Below are 26590 nucleotides of genomic sequence, written 5' to 3' on the forward strand. Positions count from 1 at the left end.
TTCTAATATTTCCCTAACAGTTTTAAGAACTATTTGTAAAAATAATGCTGGTACTTAAGTAAATAGATAACAATAGCTTTATAAATGAGCATTTGAGGATTATAAATCCTTGAGACTGCTCTCAAGGATTTGTCAGTGTAGCATGCAAACAAAACATACAATGACATACACAACAGAAAGTTAGATTATGAAAGTGAAATGACACGTACCATATATGGGAATTTAGAACACAGAGCTCCTTCAAAGTTCTAAATGAACACCATCTACTGTCCAGCTCTGAACAGCTGTATTGTATAGTCTCCATAATAAAAACTACCTATTACATGAGTGCAACAGAAGACTAATAGTCACAGAATACAAATATATTTTATAGAATATAAAAATAAAAAATTTAAACTACTGCGATAAGAAAAACATTTTCCTTTTGAGTACAATGAAGAACTTTAAAATAAGAAGGAAGTATGTTTTCTAAAATGTTTAAAAATACAAGTAATGTCCCAAGAGAAACAAGAAAATGTGAATAACAAAACAAAACCAAAGCAAACATGACTCAATCCAAGACTTCCCAACATATTAGGAGCCAAGATATTGTCCCTCAATTTCCTTCCCATATGGGTATTAACAAAGCCGGGAAGCTGCACACTTGGCTAATGCTAACAAACAAGTACTAGAAGCCAGGCACAGTGACACATTCCTGACATTTTGGTGGTGCTTAAGATGGAAGAATAAAATTCGAGCTCTTGGGGCTATATAGCTAGACCAGCTAATTTGTTCTTTTACTTTAAGATTCATTTGTACCTTAAATAATATATATGCCTGTGTATCTGTGTGCAAGTATGTGCATATGAGTGCTGTTGTCTGTGGAGGCCAGAAGAGGGCACTGGATTCTTTGGTACTAAAGTGACAGGTGACTGTGAGTTACCTGATGAGGGTGCTGGGAACCGAACTCTGGTCCTCTGCAACAGTACTACTTTCTCATAACCACTGAACTATCTCTCCAGCTCCTCTATATTTATTTTAAAGACACAATAGCAAACAAAAATTCTGATAAGATGTTTTATAGTAAATTCATGAAGTTTACATAGCAGAATAAAACACAGGAAAAAGAAGGTAAAATATAAGAAGCCTTCACTTAGTTGGATTCTAAGGATAGCTCAGTATTAAGGGCATGTGGTGCAGCTGCAGAGAACCCAAGTTCCTAGTACCCACAAACATCTGACTCCAGCTCCAGGAGAGACAATACCCTCTTCTAGCCTCCACAAACACTATGCATACACAGGATACAGACTGATAAGCAGGCAAATCATCCATACATGTAAAATACGTCTATCTAAAAAAAAATTAGTACAGGGGCTGGAGAGATGGTTCAGTGGTTTAAGAGAACTACTGCTCTTCCAGAGGTCCCGAGTTCAATTCCCAGCGCCCACTGGCTCATAACAATCTGTAATAAGATCTGATGCCCTCTTCTGGTGTGTCTGAAGACAGCTACAGTGTACTCATATAAATAAAATAAATAAATAAATCTTTTAAAACTTTTGTAGAAAACTCTTGGACTAATTCAAGAGAAAAGACACAGAAAGAAGTACAGTTATAGAGAGGCAACAGAAACACTCCACCTACTTTGAGCCACAATATCAAATTTTACTGTTTCCAGATGCCCCACTAACTGTAAAGGCTCACTTCCTTTGCAAACTGAGTATTAATCATGCCACAGTAGCCAGTGCCTAACTTTCTGCAGCAAACCTTTACCATTTTCATCTAGCAGAAGTGTTTTGCAGGGTAATAAACACACACACACTAAAAAAGGGGGGGTCAAAATATTACCTATCTTCACAAACACTTCTGTTTAGAAGTGTCTGTGAGATAGTATTTTTCTAAAGAAACTAAATATACATTTCACCAGAAATCCAAGTTAAAGTTTCTGAATTTTAAAAATAATTCAGACTTTGTAGATCTTTGGAAATTTTAAAGTAGCAAGATAATTCTAGACTTTAGTTTCCATCAATTAAATTTCTCAGATGTTTCTTTTTGGCTTTAAGAAAAATGGATAACTTTTAAAAAAAACTTTTAAAGATAATTATAAAATTTTACAATTATCCTTCATCTATTAAACAGTAACTGCCATTTAGAACTGTTCCTCAATTAGTGGTATATTTTACTAACCTGTAAGATGTAACATAAATAATCTGCTTCTATACTTAGTAAACTTTGCAAATCATTTTAACACAATCAGTAATGATGAGGATGGACCCAACAATATATGGCTTATTAATAAACCACTTTCTGAGCAACACTGAGATGCTGGATAAAGGGTTAAAGAGATGTCTTAATGGTTAAGAGCACTGGCTTCTTTTTCAGAGGACCAGAGTTTGGATCCTGGGATGGCTAATGTTGGCTGTTAACCAGACTATATCTGGAATCAACTAAAACCTAAGCACCTGGGCCATGTATGAGGAATTTTCTTGATTTCATCTTGATTGGGAAGGCCTACTGTAACTCTAGGCCACACCTTCTGGTGGCAGTCCATACGAAAGGACATGAAAGGAGGAAGCTTTTGCTTTTTGCCTGCTTGCCCTCCTTACTCATCTGTCCTGATGCTGAGGCATTCCTTCACTTGTATCAGAACCTACTTCTTCAGGATTCCAACACAGACTGAAGTCTAGCAGCTCTCTAGGAATCTTCTAGGAATCCAGCCCCAGATCGGGACTGCGGAGACATCCAGCCTGGTAAACTGAACAATTACCCAATCCCTGGCCTTATATTGGTAGACATCCACTGTTGGACTACTCAGTGGCCTATAAGTCTTTAATAAATCCCATTCATTCTATAAGTTCTGTTCCTCTGGGGACCCTAACTAATACAGTTGCAAACACTCATGTGAGGTAGCTAACAACCACCTGTAACTCATGCACTAAAGGATCCAACACTCTCTTCTGGTCTCTGAAGGTACCCACACATGTGTATAAACCTGTACATACATTCCAGTAATAAAAAGAAACTTTAAAATGCTGAATAAAAAGTGTACAAGTAACTTAATGAGTTTAAAAATGAAAGTGGAGAAGAAAAGAGGAAAACAGAAACAGAGAAAGCAGGCTGGATGAGTAGAGACACAGACAAACAGTAATCAGAAAAGGAAGAGATGAATAACTTCTGACACTATGGGGGACGAATACAGAAAAGCTTTGAACTTAAGAAAATGAGTAAAGCACCAGATGAACAAACAGCATAGTAAATAACTACCCAGGAAAAGAACACATAAAGGGAAAGTTACTGTGCTACCTGTCCAGTTAAGACAGTTAACTGGACAGAACCAGCTTCTTCAAGCTGTCCTTCAACCTCCAAAGTGCAGCATGGAGAGAGGATGGACATGGACACACACACTCACCCATTTTTAAAAATAAAATAAACCCAGGCACAGTGGCGCACACCTTTGTTCCCAGACCTTGGTGTGTATTCAAGGCTAGTCAAGTTTTCATGGCAAATTCTAGGCCAGCCAGGGCTATACAGCGAGAATTTACCACAAATACCCGGCTGCAGATGCAACTCAGTTGAGAAAGCGCTTGTCTAGCATAGCAAAACTGGAAGATAAGGAGCTCAAGGACTTTCCTTACTATACAGAGAGTTTAAGGCCAGTGTGTCACACATTAGTCCTGTCTTTAAAAAAAATCTACAAAGTATTTCATAAAACACATACACACTGTAAAACTATTAAATTGGTTATATATGAGATTATATGTGGATATGTGTGTGGATCCAACCAGATAATCATACTGGCAACATCAATTAAAGGCAACAAGAATTACAAATTGAAGAAGGCAAATGAAAAGTAAGGTAGAAAAAAGCAATTATTAGATACTGTCTTATCGGTTTATTTAGTGACTTACTTCAAGCATTGCCTGCATTGCAGATTTGCTAAGCATGACTTTATTTGCTGCCTAGAACAGAATAACCTGGAGAAATAGCCAAACAATGGGCTGTTGCCTTTAACAACTTACTGACTGCCAGGTACACTTGGGTAAAGTCTTGCTTGCCTGCCCACCCCACATTGTGTTTTTAGAGTATAAAATGAGAATACAAGAAACTAGACCCAGCCTAGCAGCCTTTCAGGAGCTGTCCTGGCTTCTGGTGACATCTCTCTTCCACTCTGATTGGTGTTGGAGTTCTTAGTCCAGAAAAGATTCCCACAACAAATATATTTGATACAAGTCTGTTGTTGTTGTTGTTTGTTTGTTTGTAACTAGGAAGCTTTCAGTTTTGTACAACTATTTCAAAATAAAAAACCTAAATCAAAAGAATTCTGAGGAGGAAAAAAATTTACACTAGTGTGGTGGGTTTTCAATGCTTGTGTCTAAAAGCTAAGGTTCCAGCCCAATTTGAGACCCAACAGGGGAAAGACTGGAAAATATATACAGCAAACTGGGGGAACAGAAACAGTCCTTTTACACTTAAACTCAAAACCCAACTATTAGGGGATAGTCATGAAAAAGATACTTTAAAAATCTAAGTAAAGACGGAAGTTAGATAAAGTACCAAAAAAAAAAAAAAAAAAAATAGCAGACACTATAGGCACATACTGCTCTTGCAGAAGACCCAGGTTTGATTCCTACCACCCACATGGCAGCTCACACCCATCTGTAACAGTTTCAGGAGATCCAATACCCGCATCTGGCCTCTATAGGCACCAAGCATACATGTAGAATACATATATACAGAAAGACAGTCATATGCATAAGATAAAAATAAATCTTTAAAATTAATAATGTTGGACTGAAAATGGCAGACCATACTCAGGCATGGATGGCCACCATCTCCAGGAAATTATCTCAGCAAAATTGATAAACAGCCATCAGAAAAGAAACAGAAACTATATACCGCAGGGGGAAAAGCCATACCCAGAGCAGCAACAGCAGGGAAGCTTGGAGAAACCTCATTCCCCTAGCACAGGGTGCTAAGCACTGACAAGGCAGAAGCAAGATGCCATCTTAGAGAGTACTGCTTCTGCTGCTGCTCCTGATGCTGCCATAGGTGAGCAGCCAGAACCCTCTAAATCACTCTCCAGAACACTCAGACCAACTAGCCCTGAACTAACTATATGCTGCAACCTGACAAAGAAAACACTGAGATTGAAGAACTCTCAAATCAGACCTGAATAGCATTCAGTGTGCTGAAAACCTATGTGAAGCAGTTACACTGGAATGTTCACAGACTCCAAGCAGTCAGCAGGACACTGGCAAGAGTCAGCTCTAAAGGGCCAGGACAAGCATTCCCAACTGGAACCCTGAAGGAACTCATCTTTGCATCTACCTATGCGACACTGTCCTTAGCTGCAGACAGGATTAGTAATCCAAAAGTAAGCCTAAAGTAAGACTCAGGACTGTCCATTGCAGAGGCCCTCCCAGAAGCAGAGAGGTTTCATGAGTCTAGGCAAGAGTCAACAATCAGGCTGGTCAGTTTTCATATTATCTGTCTCAGCTCTCTGTTCTTCTAGATTTATCCCCTCTGCATTTAGTTCTCAATGATGGTGATAAAGATTATGGTGATAAATAAGAAAACTCTAAAACACTACTGAAAAAGATAAATGAAGACCAAAACAAATGTTAAGAAATATATCTAGAATCAATAAAACACCTACCCAAATCCACACTACTCTTTTATTAAAATTGACAAGTTGACTCATAATTTGTAGAAAGTCAGAGACTCTAAAATATGTATAAAATATAGTAAAAACAAAGCAGAATAATTAAAACTGGTTTGAGTGAAGGCATACAGAATAAGGAACCAGAAACAAACCCTTACACTGGTCAATTACTTTTGACAAGGGTTCGAAAATAACTTAACCATTTAAAAGCAATGGTGCTCAGAAAACTGGATGTACATGTGTAACAAAATCAAGTATAACTCCTACCTCAAACCATATGCAAAATAAAAACTGAAAAGGGGCAGATGTAAATATAACTCTTCAAAGAAAACAATCTTGGGCTAGAAATCATTTCTTAGATAAAAAGCAGAAGTAATGAAAGAAAAACTAGGAGAAAAAAAGGTGGAAGAGAGGTCCAGCCTTTACTTTGCATGGCCTGGATCTGACTGCCAACACTACAGGAAGAAAAAGAAAAAAGAAAATGACTTTGGTATCTATTTCTGTTTACTTGTTTCAAAGGACACTGTTAAGAAATGGTGAAGAGTCTTCCTACAGAATGGAAAAGAAAACACTTGCAAACTTTATTTTTAAGAATTCATAACAATGTTAAAAAACAAGATAAAAATGAGTAGGATATTTGAATAAGACATTTCTTCAAAAACATATACAAATAGCCAAAAAAAAAAAAAAAAAAAGAACATGAAAAAAGACGTTTGTCATCATTAGCCACTAGGGAAAACCCACCGAAATCTAAAGAAAGGGTTGGAAGTATGGCTTTATAGTCGAGCACTAGTATAGCATGAATGAGGTCCTGGCTTCACTCTACAGCACAGAGTCAAAGGCACCACTATGAAGCTATAATCAGACTGGATGTAAAATAAGAGTTGGCAAAAATGTGGGGAATTTGAATTGTTCATTGATGCTATTACTATAAATGATATAGCTGTTTTAGAAAATGATTTGGAAAGATTTTTTAAGATGTTAAAAGAATAATTACCACATATCCTGAAAAGTTTATTACTAGGATACAAATATTCATTATCACTCATAATTGCCAAACATGGCAAACAATTTAAATATCCACAAACTGATAAACAGATAGACAAAATGTAGTTTATTTATACAAGTATCACACACTCATAAGAGTAAGTCCTGTTTAGAACATTGTGCTAAGTAAAAGAAGCCAGACACAGAGGACAATACATGTTCTACTGTTTGTTTGATCCATCCAGAACCAGAGATAGAAAATAACTAATAGCTGCCAGGAGAACCCAGTACGGGAAGGACTGCTAACAGGTGTATGCTTCTTCTAATTCCTTCTTCTTTTGGTGGTCTCTTCTAGCTCTAATATTCAATTCCCTAGCATCCCAATCTGTGAAACCTGTGACATCCTACCTGACTAAATCAGTAAGTGCTAAACTTTCTAACCAATTAAAAACAACTATTTATAAAAAGAAGTAAATCTAATGAAGAACTAAAAATGTAAAAGTTGCCCTAAAATTGGAAATTTCAAACTATAGTATCACCATATGACTAATGTTTGCTGAAAAAAAAACATGACTTTCACTTTTTTGAAGAGTACCTAACTATTCATAAAAATACCATTATTTTATAATATAAAAATAGTATACTGTTTTCAGAATAATCAAAATAAATTAATATTAGTATTTTATAACTAGTTGTACATACCCACAATAGCTATCTTAGTTCATAAAATCACTCCTCTAGCAGTGAAAGTTTTTTTTTTTTTTTTTTTTTTTGGATACTGAAGAGATTATGTATATGCCTTTTAGGAGTTTTAAAGTCCAAAATAAGCAACAATATATAGCCAACATATACTATTATATGTTTTCACACAATGTAAATACTTTAAATCAAAGTGTTTGTATATGGGAAATTTTGTGTATATTTGTACATTTAAATATAAATAATACTAACGTAAAGTGAAAAGCACATGCTCTATCCCCTAGTTGATGATAGTCCAATAATTGCACATGTGGAAGATACGGCACTGTCAACGTAAGATGAACCTCTCAACATATTCAAGTTGTCTAACTGCCTTGTTGAAGATCTGTAAGTACACCTGCACCAGTTTACAGACTATATTTGGTGTTCCAGCAGCATTCACTATAGAAGGAATGGTACCGTTTCAGTGTATAGGCTGAGTAGAGAATTTCTGATATAAATTCACCAATAACAATAGCACCAAAGAAAAAGCATCATCTCTACTTAAATCCCCATGAAAACCTTTTATCAAATTTCTACATCTCTACACATTATCACCCACTACACCAATTCTTCTATTCACTTTACAATGAAACTGAGTATCTGAAGCTGAAGCCTGGCGCTTTGTTTTAAAATCTTCCAGGAGAGGTTGAGTCTTAGAAGACTAAGGTAAAGTTTCCCGAGGCCAGGTCTATAAGTGCTATTGATGTATAGCAGGTGTCACTCACTGCTTTTACAAGGGACACTGCAGGGAGAAGAAAGCATAAATGCTGAAAAAGATAAATGTTAACAATTTGTAAAATGTGACAAGAAGAGTCCAGTGTTGTGTACTTGTGAGGAGTGGGAAACTGGACAGCTCAGTAGGACAGGCAGGCAGTGTCCACATGAGGTGTCAGGCCTGAAGCAGCCTAGGTGCAGCTGTTATATGGGCAGGGTGCTGCCCTCGGGGCTCTGCACGGAACTGAGGAGGCTACAGTCAGCTGCTGTTAGAAACTGCTGAGTGTGTGTGCCAGCCTCTTTCTTCTGTGATTCTGAAGGGCTGACGTTAATCACCGGAGGTTAAGTCATTGAGCAAGAAGACTTAGTTTCAGTCCCTATCAGACACAGGACTACATTGACAGTAGTGGCGAAGCATGTGGTCTGTCACAAATTAGTGTTTCAAGTAAGTTTTTTTTTTTAATTCTTAAAATCAGCTTTCTTGAAAGAGGGTAGGCAATCAGAAGGAGATGGCAACAAAGCATTCAGCAAAACAGTGTATAAAAATTGCATTTTGTAGAAAACTAAGACATTACGTTTAAGTATGAAGAGTATTAGGAGTCAAGAGGTTAAGTGACTGATACTATTATAATGTTTTCAAATTTTTAAACGAACCTAGGAAATTTCAAATAATGAGTCTTCTCTGAGGTTTTTGTTACATTTGTTTTGGTGTTCCCCTTAAATTTTATAGTTGGTCTAGAAACAAAACTTCTCTTTGAGAAGAATTTTGTTAGTAAGAACTGGAACGTTGGTCATTTGAGACTGAATGTTGCTCTTCATGTCTACTTGCTACGGAATTCAGTCAGTTTTCAGGGAAGAAAATACTGATTTACAGTTATTTTCAGTATTACAATGTTTTTTAAAAAGATTTAATATTAATTTAAATTATTTCAATGTTTTCTAAGTGCCACGTTAAAAATTTTATTGAGATGTATCTTTTCCATTAAAATTGACTCTACAGGAAAAAAAAAAATCTTCCAGGAGTACTGGCCAGCTACTTTGCTGTATTTATGTCTGTGTTCTGCTATCCAAACTGAGGTCTTAAAGTACACATACCGAATTCTAATTACCTTTCAAGGCTTAGCTCAAATGCCCATGTCCCTATGAAGGTAGTATGTTAGATAATCCTTCTTTTCTTTCATGTGCATAGCATGTTTTACAGCTGGCATTACCATGCCACCACTTCTTCTAGAGTCTAGAACATGACTGCTTAGATCCATTGTTTTTAAATTTTCAAAGGAATAGGTATAAACATAGATGGCTAGTTTCTTAAAATGTTTGATGAGAAAACTGCACATGTATTATTTTTTTAAAAGCTTACATTAACAGCCTAGTTGCTTCTAGAAAGCCCTAAGAACACTTGATAGAAAGATGAGCAGGAACCTTCAGCCGTTACCTTAAAAGAATTCAGACAAAACCAACAAATTCCAATCAAACAAATACACCATGTTAGCCTAGCTATTCTATCTTAGGTTTGGATGAAGGGAAGATATAATGCATGTTTTCCTTACATTATCTGAAATAAAACACCAACAGTCAACTTTATTTTCTTTGTTTTCTAGCAGAAATTCATCATTTGCTAAGTTGCTAATTTTTACCAGGCATGTAGGGCTCATTTATTCTTAAAAACAAATTTCATTACTTGACTTAATAGGATATAGCATCTAGTCTTGTGTTTGCGTGGCCAAAACCCAGGTCTTGAAAGTGTGAGGTAAGTATTCTACCTTGAGGTACAAGTGATTTAATTTTATCAGGTTTCAAGAGTCCATTAAACTCTGAAAAATGCTTCAAATCCCCCTAAAAGCTTTGTGGTTCAAATATATTTTTTGTGCCGTCTCTGTTTGAGACGTTGTTATAATAATTTCATAGACCAAAAAGCTAAAGATTAAAGTATTAGGTAATAAACAACGAAAATCAGGATCCAGTCTAGAGTTTATCTATTTAGTCTTCACATCTCAGCAGTTAACTAGTATCTGTCACATGAAGCTACTGCAGGGATTAAGTGATACATGTAAAATGCATATCTAGAGCCTGTCAGAGACTAAGTAATCAAAAATAAATTATTAACATCATCAACCAACCAAACCCTTCAGAACTCCCATGGACTAAAACACCAACCAATGAGCACACATGGAGAGACCCATGGTTTCAGTTGCATATGTAGCAGAGAACAGCATTGTCTGGCATCAATGGGAGAACAGGTCTTTGGTTCAGTGAAGGCAAGTTTTCACAATATAGGGGAATGCCAAGGCACTGAGGTGGAGAGGGTGGTTGCGAGAGGGAGCAACTTCATGAAACAAGGGGAGGGAAAGGGGGAATGGGAATGGGGAGAAAGGTTATAACATTTGAAATGCAAATACAAGAATATCCAATAAAATAAGTAAATAAATTATTACCAATATATGACAGCAACTTTTCTATAAAAAATATCCAGTCTAAAATTTACCAAGAATATAGGTAAATGTAACTACCAGATATTGTTTACATGAAAAGCTTACTTATTTAGTAACTATTAATGATTGAACATGTAATTCAGGGATATAACGTGTTAACATGCATGAAGTCTCAACATGCTTATCATCATAAAACTTTCAACAAATCTTTAGACATATAATATTCCATTTTGAAATGGAGCTAAATTCCAAAATCAATCTGCAAACTATTACTTTTGCTGAACTTACTCAAAGATTTCAGGGTGTTTTGTTTGTTTCTGTGACTTGGTGTACTGGGTCAGGCCCCATGATAGACTGACACTCTACATCACAAGCCCAAACTTGTAGAACTACTTTCTTCTTGAACTTCATCTAAACACTCACTTCATCTACAAGCACCTTCTGTAGGAAACGGGGGAAACGGGACAGTCATCCTTTGGAAGTAAACTCTGACACTGTAGAGCAGGTATGGTCTACTATAGTAGTAGTCCTACCTCTTCCTCCCAAATGTCCTTTTAAATATTAACATCCTTCTAAAATGTAACTGCTTCCAGCTATGTTTTTAAAAGGTGTGCAAAAATCTCTCCTGGATAAAAAAATATACTTTTAATTCTCAAACTTAAAAATAAAAAAAAAAACTTAAGTAAATGGAAAACTCCTTAGAACAGAGAGGACATACTACTAAAGCATTTCCTCTAAATTAAGTCTGTATATTAACTGTAATTTAAACAAACAAAGATGAGTAACATCAAGCACAGTGGCACAAGCTTGTAAGGTTAAGCAGGAGGTGAAGTAAGAGGATTTTCCTCTCAAAATCATCCAGAGCTATATAGTAATTTACATTGTTTCAAAAAGCAAAACATCCAATCAAGCTTTTCCAATCAAGCTTTTCCTGGAAGCTAGCCAGCTGATTTTCAAATACATACAGTAGAGAAGAAAAGGCCAAAACTGCCAAGAAACTTTCCTAGCTTCCTGTGACTATCTTCATGAAATCACAGCCCAAAACATCAAAGGTTCTTTTCTCAAACATCGAATACCCAGAGTCTGAAATCAATGGGCAAAGCACTAGCCAGTACCACTGTCTCCCTGCAGAAGCTGCAGAGAAGAATCCAGTCTGTCTCTTCCATCTTCCAAACAATGTGTCATGTATCCATCACCTATATAGCTCCAATCCTCAAGACCAGTACTTGGAAATTTCCATTTGTTGTACCAAGCTTTCTCTCTGGGTCAATTTTATTACACAGTTGGGGAAAAAGTGAGGGGCTGATGCACTTTAAGGCTAACATCTCTTTGGGCTCCTAAGATGAGTTTTATAAAAGCTGAATACTATAAACAAGAAAATAAACATGTCTTTCAATGGCAGAAAGTATCTTTCACCCATTCTATAATGCTATAAACATTTTTCAATTAGTGTCCTGGACGTATGTGTGTGTTTGCCTGCTAATTTTTCAGTTAATGTTCTGGTGATGTGTGCCCATGTTTGCCTGTTCTTCTACGTTATACAGTACATTCTTTAGATTCGGAGTCAAAGTCATTTACATGGGTATTTAAAACAACTCAACTTTCTTTCTGATCAGACTATTTACCTCCATGATTTTCTCCCACTGCCAATTGAACATTCACACATCAGTTTTGCTCTCCTCATACTTAATGTATCCACTCAAGAACTGGACAGTATTTACTGAGCACCAAATATAGTGCAAGCCACCACACTGAATTTAGGGATACAAAAAGATATTTCTGTGCTCAGGAAAAACTTGAGGTATTCCTTAGGCATGCAAATATTACTGGTACTGAAAGACCAGGATAAAGCCTGACCCCCTAACAGGTAGAGTAGAAGACCACCTAGCAGGTAGAATAGAGTCAAAAATGTAGGCCAGCCAGCTCTGCAATACTATCCTTCTAGTCTAGGAACTGGCTGGCCATAAAAGAATTTATGGCCTTAAGGTCAGGGTGACTCTGTTTCAGAAACTGACCATAAAAACATAAAAGTTAAATATCACATCATAAACAATCTTGAGAAACCGGATGTTCCCCTCCTGATTCTTCACTGGTAATTTTCACCTTATAGGCAATCCTGAGAAACCAGGTATTTCCCTTACGATTCTTCATTGGTATTTTTGGTATTCTCCAATGACATACTCCCTCCCCACTGGGTTGTGTTTTTTTCCTTTAAAACCCCCTTCTCCCAGTCACTCGGGATCAGACTCCTCTACCCATGTGTGAGATATGAGTCTGGACCCCAGTGCACCAGTCTATTAAAAAACCTCGTGTAATTGCAGCAAGGACGGTCTCTCCTGAGTTCTTGGGGGGTCATGTTATCCTGAGACTTGACTGAGGGTCTCCTCTCTGTGGGCGTCTTTCAGTACCAAAGAATCAAGTGACTAGAGGTGAATAAGCAGAGTACATGAAGTGTCATGTCAGCTCCTATGACTGACCCAGAAAAGCTTGACGGAAACTGTGTACATTTCCCTTGAAAGTTGCAAAAGTTGAAGCTTTCAGGTGAGAAGAGTGACAGGAAGTCAGACTGGTACAGCATGTACAGTGTAACAACCCACAGAGTTTAACTAGGGGTAAAGGAGGAAGGCAATGTAGTAGAAAAGATCTTAGGACATTTAAAAGGAGTTTAAGGTATGGTGAGTCTTTTAAGTGAAGATACTGCTTTTGAGACTAGAAAATGAGTCAGAATTAAAACCTAGAATTTGAACAGGATCATCAACAGTAAATATATTGGCATTTAAAGCCAAGGGCAATTTATTCAAAGATTATATAGGTAGAAGAAAAAAGACTTGCAAACAGAACACTGAGGATTTGGCTACAGAAGAAAAGTCTACAAAAGTGTAATCAATGACACGGAATGGACTGGTCCTGGTTGTGTCTCCTTAGCACTCAGGAAGCAGATACAAGGGGATCCTGTGAGTTTGAGGCCAGTCTAGTCTACTTAGTGAGTTCCAGGTCAAACAAAGGGCAACAGAGAAACCCTGTCTCAAACACACACACACACACACACACACACACACACACACACACACACACAAGCAACCAACCAGAAAGTGGAAAATCAGAGCAATGAGAAGTCTGAGGAACAATATGAACAAGCAACATGTATCCCAAACCGTAGAGTATTTTCAGATGAATGTGTAAGTGTATCAGTAGCATAAAAGGAGTAACCCATGGAAAGTGTCACCCCCTAAAACATAAATCTGCCTTCAGGAGAGAACTGGGACTCAGATTAGTCAATGAGTTTCACCTAAATGAAGTACCACTATATTCCTTTGATTTTTAAGATGCAACTGCATCACTCAGTTGGAACATTAAGATCAGATAATTTGATTATTTAAAACACAAGTTAAAATTTTTGAACTTAAAAAAGAGAAGAAAAAGAAAAAATAAAGAACAGAAAAAAAATTTAAACTTCATCTTCCTGACAATGGGAATCCATGAAAGAGCTGAAAACAGTTGTGACAACACCTTATGGAAATTCAAAAAGAGAGAAAGATCTTCATAAAGAAACCAACCAGTTAACTCATACAAATTAAGCAACAATGAATAAACAGTTTAATAAAAAGTGATAGTAAGAACAGACAAAAATTAACATAACAGGGCTTAGTTGGTAAAGTGCTTGACACACAGAAAGAAGATCTGAGTTTGAATCCCCAAAACCCATGTAGAGGTTTTATAGGCACCTATAAGTCCAAAGCTGAAAAGTCAAAAGACAGAAGGACCCGTAAGGTTTTTTAGAGAGCCAGTTTGGCTGATCAGTGAGCTCCAATCCAAAGATGAGTCCCGGACTCAAAAAAGAAAAAAAAAAAGAAAAAAAAGAACATTTGAGGTATCTTTCATTGACCTCTGACCTCCATATGCACACGTGCACCCTCACTCTCATGCACACAAACAAAAAGAGCAGTATTTAGCTGAAGAGACAATGTAAAGATATCTCACATAGACTGGGAATGGTGGATCATTCTTTAATCCCAGAAGCAGAGACAAAAGGATCTCTGTGAGTCTAAGACCACCATGTTCTACACAGCAAGTTCCAAGACAACCAGGACTACATAGAGAGACCTTGTTTCAAGGGAGGAAAAGTTCCATATATTTCAACCAAGGTCTTAATATAAATTTATATTTGTCTTCTTATCATTAAAGATAAGATTCATGTCAATTGGAAGAAGGTAGTATAACTCACACAAAATGCTAAACTATTCTAGTATTTCCTCCAAGATCTATTTCTATAGCATAAATATTTTTAACAAAAGTTACTGTATAATAAGTATATGAGTGCATCCACATGACATGCATACATCCCAAATGAAATAGGAAAAAGGTTTCAAAGCCAGGCACAGTGCAATGCTAGTACCTGGGAGGACAAGGCAGGAACATTTAGGCCTAAGTCAAGTGAGTGAAAGAGACAGAAATTTTTAAGAATTTTTAACTAAAAATAATGAATTCTTTCTGTTCTAAAGACACCAAAAACCTGTAACATGACCTTTCTCTGTTCATCTGAGCTACCAGGAAATTTAAGAACCAAATTCAGTGACTTGGAGCTGTAATCAGCTCATCTCTAACCTGGTAATGTTTCCTTTCTTCACAGGTGAAGTTGTTCTTTCTCTAATTATTCACTCCATACTTTACTCATTCCTTACTTGGCTATAATACAATCCTTAATAAATGAGATACTGGTGCAAGGATAGTTTTCTGTATTTAAAGCAGTTTGTTCTATTAAGTACATTAATCAGAGTTATTGTTTGAATCTTTTGTTTCAAAAGCTTTGCATCCAGGTAATGATGCTATTTGTGGGCAGTTCTTGAAACCTAGAAGGCAGGGCAGAGCTAAAGAAAGAAAGTCTCTGCAGACAGATAAAAGTACCTCACAAGTGTATTATCCCCACACTGGCTGCTCCCTGTCCGTGGTGCTGTAAACAGCTGCCCTCTGCCACAGGCTACCACTTGCATCTAAGATGCTCAATAAATATCAAGATACATAAAAATAATCTAATGGCTCACAACTAAAGAGGGGAAAAAAATCTTAAAAGCAACCATAGGAAAAGAAATGGTATATTATATATAGGAGGTGATTAAGATGAAAAAAAGACTTACCAGAAACACTGTAAGCAAGGAGACAGTGAAATAAAATATTTAAAGAACAGAGGGGTCAGGAGAAGCCCATAGAACTAGAATTCTAAACATAGCAAAACTGTCTTCCAAAGAAAAGTATTAAAAATAAAATAGGTTTTCACTAGCAGACCATCACCATAAAGGAAAAGTTAGTTTTTTAAGCACAAATAAAATTACACAGAATAGACACAGTTTCTACGTAAAAGAATAGTACTAAAAATTGTACTAAATGAAGAAATTTGAGACCTTTTAGTCATTTACAAATCTTACAAAGGCTAGGGTGTAGCTGAGTGGCAGAACATATACGGAGCATTTGTGAAGCCCTGGATTCTATACTCAGCCCTGAAAAACCTTAAAAATCCTACAAAGTTAACAATTTGCTTAGATAAATTAATATAGTGTTGGATTTAAAGCACATAGGTAAAAGCTGGTAACCAAATCATGAATGCTCAAAGTGGGGCAACCAAAGTATAGTTTTTCAAGGGTTTTAAATGCAAACTGGGGTAACATTACTTAGAGGTGTAGACCCTGACAGGTTTACAGGTACATGCTATGAACTAATCAAAAAGGGGAGGAGAGAAAGGGGGAGATGGAACTAACAGATAGGACAAAAAGAAAACAAAAAACAAAATGGAAGACTCAAACTTAATCACATTAAATGCAATAATCCCAAACATCTCTATTAAAAGGCAGATTAATAGGGTTATGTTTTTAAAAGACTTCTCACTAAGTATGATTATGTACTCCTGTCATCTTAGCATTCTGGAGGCTGAGGCAGGAAGAGTATTTCAAGTTTAAGGCCAGCATACAGTGAATGCCCGGTCAGCCTGGGTTACATAACAATACCCTGTCTCTAAAGCAAGCAAGCAGCCAACCAACCAGTCAGTAAAAGTGGGTCTGGTGCATGTAGCTTAGTCAGTAGAGTGCTTGCTTTCCTCAAATGCATACTTACCAGTTTTCTCTCTTCTTTCTCGTTAAAAAAAAAAAAAAAGTCTATCAAAAAGTATCCACTTCCTAGTCAGTTGAAGAAGGCAAGGGAGAAAAAAGAAAAGAAAAAGAAAAAAAGAAAACCAATAAAATTCACCCAAGGTGCAAGAAGGGTGTGAGGTGGAGAGACAGCTCAGTGAATAAAAACACTGGTTGTTTTCCCAAAGGTCCTGAGTTTGATTCCCAGCCCCCACATGGTGGCTTACAACCAGCTGTAAATTCATTACTAGGGGTTCCTAAGACCTTTTCTGTCCTCTCAGGCACCAGGCACACACGAGGTACACAAATACTCATGCAGGCAAACACACATACAGACAAAATAAAAGTATTTCTAAAAGTTAGTATTTCCCTAAACTAACTACAACCAGAAATAAATACCAAGACGACATTTGGGAGTAGGCAGGAGGGTTCTGTTTGTTTGGGGTTTTGTTTTTGGTAGTTTTGTTTCTTTGTTTTTTGAGATGAAGATAATTATCTAGCCCTGACTGCCTTGGAACTCAGCAATCTGCCTGCCTCTGCCTGTTTCCTGCTAAGACCCCCCCCCCCGAAAAAAACAAAAACTGCAAAGGTAGAAAATATTTAGGGTTAACTCTGATCAAAGCTTCACACTTCATAGCACAACACTGCTGAGAAATGTAAAGGAGTCCTACGGAAGTAAGCAGAGAGATCTGGTTCATGATGCAAAGTATCAAACTGTCTCCAGACTTTCTCCGATTGCTGTCCAGACTCAAAACAATCCCAGTCAAAATCCCAAGGGGTTGCTCTTATGTTTAGAAATTGAGAAACTACTTATTTTTTAAATGCTATTTTATGTGTATAGATGTTTTGCCTTCATAATTCTATATACTATGTGTATGCCTGGTGCCTTCAGAGGCCATGAAAGGGAATTAGATTCCTAGAAGTAGATTTATGGATGTTGTCAGCAACCATAGTATATATACTGGGAACTGAATCCAGGTCCTCTGGAACAGCCAGTGCTTTTAACCACTGAGCCATCTCTCAGCACCTTTTGCTTTTTAAAAGGTCTCAACACTGTTGCTCAGGCAAGGCTTATGCCACTGTGATGTACTGGGTTGGCTTAAGTTAATCTTAAACTCACATGGAAACACAAATGGTCTGGCACTTCAAAAGCAACAACAAAGACCACCTTTGAAAATGAGAAAACTGGAAGAAATACTAAGTTTCAGGATTTATTTTAGTTATAATAATCAAAACATTGTGGTATTGGCACCAGCACAGATAAACAGATCACTGAAACAAACAGTCTAGAAATAGGACCACATATATTTAGACAGCCAGGTTTTAACAAAAGCACAAGGCAAGCAGTTCAATAAAGTAGGACTTAAAAGAAGTCTGAAAACTGGATATATACCTATAGAGATGGGTGAAGAAGAACTCTACAGCACACTTTTTATCACATTTACAAAGCAAAATAAATTCAAGATGAATCATGGCCCCATTAAAACCTAAGCTGGTGTCACTTTTAGAAGCATGAAGGAGACACTGTCTAAAATTAGCATAAAAGAAAAAGTTGATATAAATTTTTAAATACATAAAGTTTTAGTTTTGGTGGTCCTGCAGGGGATGAACCTGAAGAATTTGTGCAAGGTGTGCAAGCAAGGTGTGCAAGCACTCTTGCCTGAGCCTCATCCCCAACACATAAATATTTAATCAAAACTAAGAAAGCTAGGAGATGGGGAGTGGGCTCTGTGGTAAAAGCACTGGCTATTCCTCTACACAGTTTGACTCCCAGCACCAATGTAGCAGCTCACAATCATTGACAACCCCAGTCTCAGGTGACCTGACACCTCCTGGACTGTTAGGGCAGAGCACACACAAGGTACACAAACACACATGCAAACAAAATACCCATAAGCAATAAATTAAAGATTTAAAGAGAATGGAAAGATAACCTACAACTGGCCAAAACTGGGGGTTAGAGTTTTTGGCACGTCATTTATTTGGTAAAGATACTTGTCTTAAGTGGCTAGGGTGCCACTGGCAGTAGAGCACTTAAGCTTGAGGTCCTGGTTTGATCCTGAGCACCAAGAAACAAAGCAACAACAAAACAAACCTTCAAAATATGTGTACACCAGATACATACATTCAAAACTAAGTTAGAAAACAAAATAATTCTGACGATGGCTGAGGAGACGGTCCAGCAGATAAAGCACTCGCCATTACAAACCTGAGGACCAGCATTCAAGATCCCAAGCCCAGAGCTTGAAAGGTAGGGACAGGTGATCCCTAGAGCAAGCTGGTGTACTTGACTTGCTGGTATCAAGAAGTATTTCTCATTCTGTAGCCCAGGCTAGACTAACTCATTTATGTAGATTCAAACCTGAGGCAAACCACTGACACCAAGGTCAACATAAATGGGTTTCAAAGTAATGAGGCTGAGTAGAAGAAAAGGAAAAACACTATAAAGTTTCAGTTATGTGCTATGTCATCCCATTTAAATAAAACTCTACAAAATACAAATTTAAAGAGCAGATTTGAATTTGTGCAGAGTTGGACAGGAAGGCATAATCTGAGGAGAACGGAGAGGAGAAAGGGGAGCATGAAGAAACTTTGGGAGGTAAGGTCATAGCAAATGCGTTATCTTATGTATCTGGCCACAGTATCTGTTGCTTAGCTGTGCTGGCAGTATTAGGGATTGAAGCTAGGACCCTCCGGCATGCTAGGCAGGCACTCTACCACAGAGCTACAACCCCAGCTCTTCTTTTTCTGTTACTTGTGTTGTGGAAAAGATAGCTCCTGGGCCTTGTACAAACAGTGCATACTTTATTACTGAGATTCATGCCCAAGCCCTATCTATACTGTGTTTGGGTAAGTCTAATGTTGACTTCCTGAGGAACCCCTTTGTTAAAATTACTATAAAAACTTTAAATATGTGCAATTTTATTGGATGACAACTATATATTAACAAAGCTGTTAGAATGATCTAGCAATAACCCATTCTTAGCTAAATAAGCCCTTGTGTTTCCAGATGACTAAACTTTCGACTTGCCACTTTAAGTAGACGCAAACTAACATTTCCAGAATATGCATAATATTCCCAGGGCTATTTCAGTCACTACATGTGCTAACTTACTACACTATCATTATATCTTAAAGCAACTAGTTATAAAAGAGAAGTGGGAAGTAAAAAAATATACTGTCAAACCCTAGAAACCAGACAAGGCCTTTAAAAAAAAATCAATTCTTTTAGTTCTTACAAACCAAATATAAGATCAGTGAGCAGCCAGCAGATTTGGAATCTAAATCCATCAGAGGAGTTTAATACCTTTGAGACAAAGTCTCACTGTGTATCCCTGGTTGATATGGTACTCTCTGTATAGCTGTAGCCCAGAGAGTCTAGACTTGTAATTCTCCTGCCTTGGCACTGATGTGCATCATTACAACTGGCTAAATTCTATACGTTTTCCTGGAATTTTCACTACAGTGAAAACATACATGCCAAGAAAAAGGTTACTACTGGATATTTAAGTTTTAAGATTTTATATATGGAAGGAAGGAAGGAAGGAAGGAAGGAAGGAAGGAAGGAAGGAAGGAAGGAAGGAAGGAAGAAAGAGAAGGGAGGAAGGGCAGTCAGGCGGGCAGGCTGGCTGGCTGGCGAGATAGCTCAATGGTTAAGAACACTGGCTGCTTTCCAGAGAATATAGAAAGTCAAGTCCCAGCTCCCATATAGTAGCTTACAACTATCTGCAACTCCAGTTCTAGGAGGATCAAACACCCTCTTCTGGCTTTCGTGGATACCAAAACACATGTGTAATGCACAGACATACAAACATGAAAAATAAAATATATGCATTTCTTTAAAGGCAAAGCACTGAAGGACATCTTTAAAGACTTTCAAATGTTGGACATTGCTACAGACCTCTGCCCAGTGAGTAAGGAACTACACAGAAGAGCACACTAAAGCTGTTGTAGATCAGTGATGCCCACAGGAGACAGATCATATATGGACATACTTTTTCTAAGGGAAATTCATGTACTGAATTCTCCTATAAATGCCCCTAGTGAACAGCACTTCTGTTTGGTCCAAGATGGTTCTGTGTTACTAGCAGACTAAGTAGTTTCTTCATTGTATTTCCTTAAAACCCTGTTTATTTCCAAAAGGGATTTAAAATGGCTCTTCCAACCACAAAACAGGATACCAGCCAGCAAGCCTCTAAGAGTTCAACTTTGTCTTTCTATTTTCCCACTCATTCTCTTAGAAAGCATATTAATCTTATTTTAAATGAAGTAACTGTAACCATTAAATACTGAAGCTGAAATATTGCTCAGCAGCAAAGTACCTGCTAGCACACTAGTCCCCAGTTCAGTTCCTAGCCCAGAGGCAGAGAACGAGAACTTAAAACCATGTGGGGTCCGTCTTTCAGTATGCATCATGACAAGGTCTCAGAACCTGCCATTCTGGCATTTAGGGTTTGAATATTGTTCTGAAGAACTTTCCTGTTTCGCAGCATCTAACACACTATATGTAGTAAGCAACTCCCCATTTAAAAAAAAAAAAAGTGTTTCCAGACAGGATCACCAGCTGCTGACACGATGTGCTTGGTAAAGTGCCATGGTTCTACAACTACTTTAGCATGGGCTTCTCACAGGGCACACGTCGTAAGAATGTTCAACACCTGAAAGCTGTGAAAGGTAAGACATCCCTGGTTACTTCATATTTTAAAAAAAGACTCCTTAAACTAAAAAAGTAAGAGGGTTTTTTTTTTTGTTTTTTAAGTATTCTATTTTTAAACTGAGGAAGCCAGGTCCTACAAAATATCCAATATGTGTGGTAGTTAATACACCTCATATTTCCCAAGTTAGGAAACACACACGAAACCACATAAGCCTCTATGCCAGAGAAATAATAAAAAAAATAAATAAAAAAAAAACTTAACCATGGCAGTTAATGTAGGAAATCCCAATATCCTGTTGTAAGCCATCTTTATAGTTCTGCATTTATGCCATCCACAGCTTGACTCAAGTGAGAGTCAGGTTGCAGCAAGTGTCAAGTTTCAAACTGCCATTATTTTGTGATACATCTATGTGCTCGATGACTTTGTATGTCTCAGCATATCTTTCCACACAAATCTTCAATGACTTAACTCCAGAATGTAAAATGTTAAAAACCTCTACCATATTTAAATGGTTTACATGAGATGGATTTAATTGCTTTTTCATTATACCACAGGAGTAAGTATAAAGATTAGCTGTCAGACATGTAGGAAGGTTAAAAAAAAATTAGAGACAGAAAAGCTGGGCTTCGTTTGTGATTTAGTCTCCGAGAGCTCCATCCATGGCTTACTTTTTAACTTTCTTGCTCATATTTTAAAAATGGCAATAATATCTCTATTTCTAGACAGACTGTCAAGCTGGATTATACTAATTCATGTGAAACCCTCTGTAGCCAGTAAAACACCACACAAATGTTGGGTATTATTAGTCACAATACAGTAGAGAAGTCCATCCATAAAACAGAGGACACACCACTAGACATATAAGTCATTTTCCAAAATACGCAGAAATGAGTAAACAGTTTGAGGTGATAAACTTTTAGAATGCAGGCATAACCTCAGTTATCCGATTCTTCTATACGTAAGCCCTGGCCAACTTTCCTTTTTACCTTCTATTTCTTCATCCCTAAGTGCACAGTTCAGCCTTTAGCAATGATGTCTATGACAAAGTATCCAAAATCCTCCTTTAATATTTTATCCCAAACTTAGGTCTTCAGAGACACTGAAGTTGAAGCCGGCTGAGAGCAGGAAATTTTTAATGAAAACTGAATTCTGTATAGTTCTCAAGAGTCCTGTTCTCCATCCCTAGTTTTCCTTCTGAAGGACAGCAAATGTGTAGGGCGGGGTTCTTTCCACAAGCTTCGGGAACCACCCACTTCCCAAAGAGGTGTAACTGCTTCCTCCAGGCCCTCACCTGCCCAAAAAAACTTGAAAGACTAGGGGTTGCACTGGCCGAGCCAGCACTCAGCTTTTCTCTCCACTCGGGTGGGGATGGCAGTCAGTCGTATGGCAAACACACCCTCTCGACACCATTACCCACAACACCAAGTGTCCCTGAAGTCCCATCAAGGACTCAAGTTTCTGGCCTGACTTTTTTTTTTTTTTCTTAAGAAACAGACCACGAATTCAAACGTGGGTCTCTTCGTGCTGGTGCTGACTGGTTTGTACCAACTGCCAAGCTGTCCCCTTCCCTCACCGCCCGGCCTCCCGCGCGTGGGCAGAAGCGCCACCGGCCCTCACTCCCCACCGCGCCAGGTCGCGAGGGCGAACCCCGGAGCTCGCGGGGGTGACAGGCCAGGGCAGCGAGGCCGCGGCGGCGCCCCGGGTCTCTGCCCTCCTCACCGATGACGATGCGCAGGTGCTTGAGGCGGGTCAGCGCGTCCTTCTTGGTGTCCAGCACCTTCTGGGTGGACTTCTTCACGTCCCCGTGCGGCTTCTTAGAGAACATCCTGCGGCCGCCGCGGCCCCTCCCGGCCGGGTCCCGACGACCCAGCGCAGGCGGTGGGCGGGGAAGAAGCTAGCCGCGGCGGCTCATGCGTTCCCCAGCCGCGAGGGCCCCGCTGCCAGGCCCGCCTCGCGCCGCCGCTGCACGGAACCTGCGGCCCCGGCTCCAATATGGCGGATCCGCCCCGCGCGCTGCAGCGACGAGGAGACGCGGAGCGGCTACCGCCGCCCAGGCCGCGGCCGGGACTCCACAGCCGCGGAGATGGAGCGCTCCGCCGCGGCGCCACTCCTCTCTCCCTGAGGCCCCCTTAAGGTTGAAGCTTCTCTAGCAGCTTCAACCCGGCGGAGGCCAAAAGCCCGGAGTCGTGTGGTGATGGAGTTTCACGACTCTGCCGTCGGTGGCGAACGGTCCCCGTGGCAACCGCCTTCTGACGTCAAGTGCTCGTGACGTCATGCTAGCGTGAGCTCATGCCTGCCTCTATAACCGCTTGGTCTCCTGTGTATGCACTAATGAAGAAGGGCAAGAAAGTTAAGGAGGGTGTTGTCTACTGTGTGCTCCTTGTAAACACAGGGTTTTTTGTTGAAAATGTCTTTCATCTCCACTCTTTAAATCGATCCTAGTAACTTAAAGATCAGAACAGATGTGCAAGTCCAGCTTGATACCAGCCTATGACGTGATTTCACTTTCTAATCTGGACTCTTCCTGTGTTTTGCAAAACATTTACTTTCTAATTTGGATTCTTCCTGCGTTTTGCAAAATAATGATTAAAAATGTACTGTACTTGAGAGATGCGTAGGAGTGTTACATCCTTTTTCTTTAAATCAACATACACATGGTTAGAGCTGCAGTAGGCTGATCTCCAGCACCAAAAAACAGACATACATAAATAAAATATCGTGTACAAGTAAGTGCGTCCTACCATGTATCAGAGGGAAAAGTAAGAAATCTGGATGGTTTTTAAAGGAAGGCTGTCTTAGGATGTGGAGTACTTGCATAAATCCAAAGAATACTGTATGGTTAAAGGAAAACAGCTAAGTGTGGTAGTGCTCTTGTGTGGTACCAGGATTTGAGAGGTGAAACATAAATCAAGGTCAGGGTCAGCTACATTAAACTATGTCTCAAACACAGAACATAGGGAAAAATAATAAACACAAGTAATAATCACAGAATTATAGACTGAATTTTTTTGTCATTGCCTATCCCTAGTGCTCAGTCCCCTGCCGATTTTCCCTCTGTCACTCTGAATTCATATTTGTTAGACAGTTTTGTTTGCATTTTTTCTTTAGAGACTTTAAATAATTTATTTGCTTGTTTAGTTTTGGTTTTCTAAGACAGAGTTTCTCTGTGTAGCTCTGGCTGCCCTGGAAGTCACTCTGTAGACCAAGCTGGCCATTAATTCACAGAGGTCTTCCTCTGCCCTCAAAGTGCTATGACTAAAGGCATGTACCACCGCTTTCCAGTACGTTTGTTTGTGTGGGTGTTTTGCCTGCATGTGTGTCTGTGAGATAGTGTCAGATCTCCTGGAACTGGAGTTACAAACAGCTATGAGTTGCCATGTGGGTGCTGGGAATTAAACCTAGGTCCTCTTAACCACTGAACTGATTTAATTTTATTTTGAATCTCTCACACACACATCTACACAGACATTAGTGTTAGTGCCCCTTGAGGCTGTACTTACAGGCAGTTGTGATTCACCAAGCCTCGGTATTGCAAATCAAACTTGGGTCCTCTGCAAGAGCATATGGTCCCCTAACTACTGAGCAATCTCTCCAGCTCCCTTCTTTTAGAGGTTTACATAAAATCTACAGAATACATAAAATCTACAAAATACTCTTATTTTGTCTAGCTTCCTCCATTCAAAATAACATTTTTTTAATAGTGGTGTGTTAGCAGTAATATTCGTCTTCAAATAGTAATTCGCCAGTGTGTATAACAGGAACTCCCACGGCCTATTAAGAATAGCAGTAATTAGTAGGAGGCTTCTGAAAAATAACAAGATACTTTAAAATGTTTATGTGATCTTGTAGTGGTTTGAATAGGTCTGGTCCCCATAGACTCATGTGTTTGAATGCTTGGCCCATAGGGAGTGGTTCTGTTGGGAGTTGGGGCCATGTTGAAGTCGGTGTGGCCTTGTTGGAGGACTTGTGTTGCTGTGGAGGTGGGCTTTGAAGTCTCCTAAGCTCAAGCTCTGCCCAGTGTGGAATCCAGTCTCCTCCTGGCTGCCTTTGGATCAAGAGGTAGAACTCTCGGCTCCCCCAACACCAGGTATTTCTCCACACTGCCACACTTCCCACCATGATGATAATGGACTGAACCTCTGAAACTGTAAGCCACCCCCAATCAAATGTTTGGCTTTATAAGAATGGCCTTGGTCATGGTGTCTCTTCTCAGCAATGAAAACCTAAGTAAGAAAAATCTGTTTCAAAAGTTCCACTTTTAGAACTCTTTTTAAAATGAAGTGTCAGAGAAAAAAAAAGCCTTTGTAAAATAGTAAGGCATTTATAACTGTATAAACTGACACATGGCCACCCCATGGTGTGGTTATCGTGAAGAGCCAGAGGTGTTGGCATTGTTCAGAGCAGAGAAAGTAATAGACCACGCACGGATGACAGGCTAGACCTGGCTGGAAGAGAAGCAGGAGCCAGCAGAGAGAGGTGGGAAGGAGGAGAGAGAGACAGTGCTGAAGACCAGAGAGCAATACAGAGACATAGCAGGGTTAGGAGGAGAAGGAGAATCTGGAGACAGAAGCCTGTGAGCTGGAGGCAGTTTAGGGGAGGGGAGGAGGAGAGCAGAGCCAGGAGGCCAGCATGGACTCTGCGATGTGTGCTGAGTACTTGTGATACTGAGGGACCCTGGAGGCTGGCATGGACTTTGGTGGGCTAATAGGTACCACAGTCAGCCATGTGTTCCTTCTGCCTTTTGGAATTTGAGGGAAATGGATTTTCTTTGGACCTGACAATAACACTGAAAAACTCTGCCATGCTCAGCCTGCTTTGATATAGCTCCCATGACAGCCATCCCAGGAATGGCACCACACACAGTAGGAGGAGGCTGCATCATCACTAATTAGGAAAACACCGTGCAAGCTTACCTACAGCACGATCAGAGCAGCAGTTCTCAACCTGGGGTCCAGACCCCTTTTGGGAGTTTGGATGACCCTCTCACAGAGTCACCATTGAAGTATGGACATTTACATTATGATTCATAACAGTAGAAAATTACAGTTACGAAGTAGCAACAAAAATAATGTTGTGGTTGGGAGTCATCACAACATGAAGAACTGTATTAAAGGATCACAGCATTAAGGTTGAGAACCACTGCATTAGAGGTATCTTTTTCAGTTGAGGTTACCTCCTCTCAAATGGTTCTAGCTTGTGTCAAGACATGAACAGTACCCAGCACAGCATCCATCAGATGGGCCTGTGGGCAAATCTTAGGGACATTTTCTTTTATTAATGTTTGATGAGAGGGGGCCTAGC

General features: G+C 39.0%; 1 protein-coding gene across 1 annotated transcript in view; it reads right to left on the reverse strand.

Moving 5' to 3' along the window:
- Positions 1-23467, reverse strand: part of RALGAPA1 (Ral GTPase activating protein catalytic subunit alpha 1) — a 251940-nt gene extending 228473 nt beyond the window's left edge. Inside the window, exon 1 of the mRNA XM_080934414.1 lies at positions 23009-23467. Within this exon, the coding sequence (XP_080790540.1) occupies positions 23009-23114 (106 nt within the window). The 5' untranslated portion in view covers positions 23115-23467. The remainder of the gene's footprint in view (positions 1-23008) is intronic.
- Between the last annotated feature and the right edge of the window lie 3123 nt (positions 23468-26590).

This window comes from Micromys minutus, assembly GCF_963924665.1.
Source record: "Micromys minutus genome assembly, chromosome: 1".
Classification (NCBI taxonomy): Eukaryota; Metazoa; Chordata; class Mammalia; order Rodentia; family Muridae; genus Micromys; species Micromys minutus.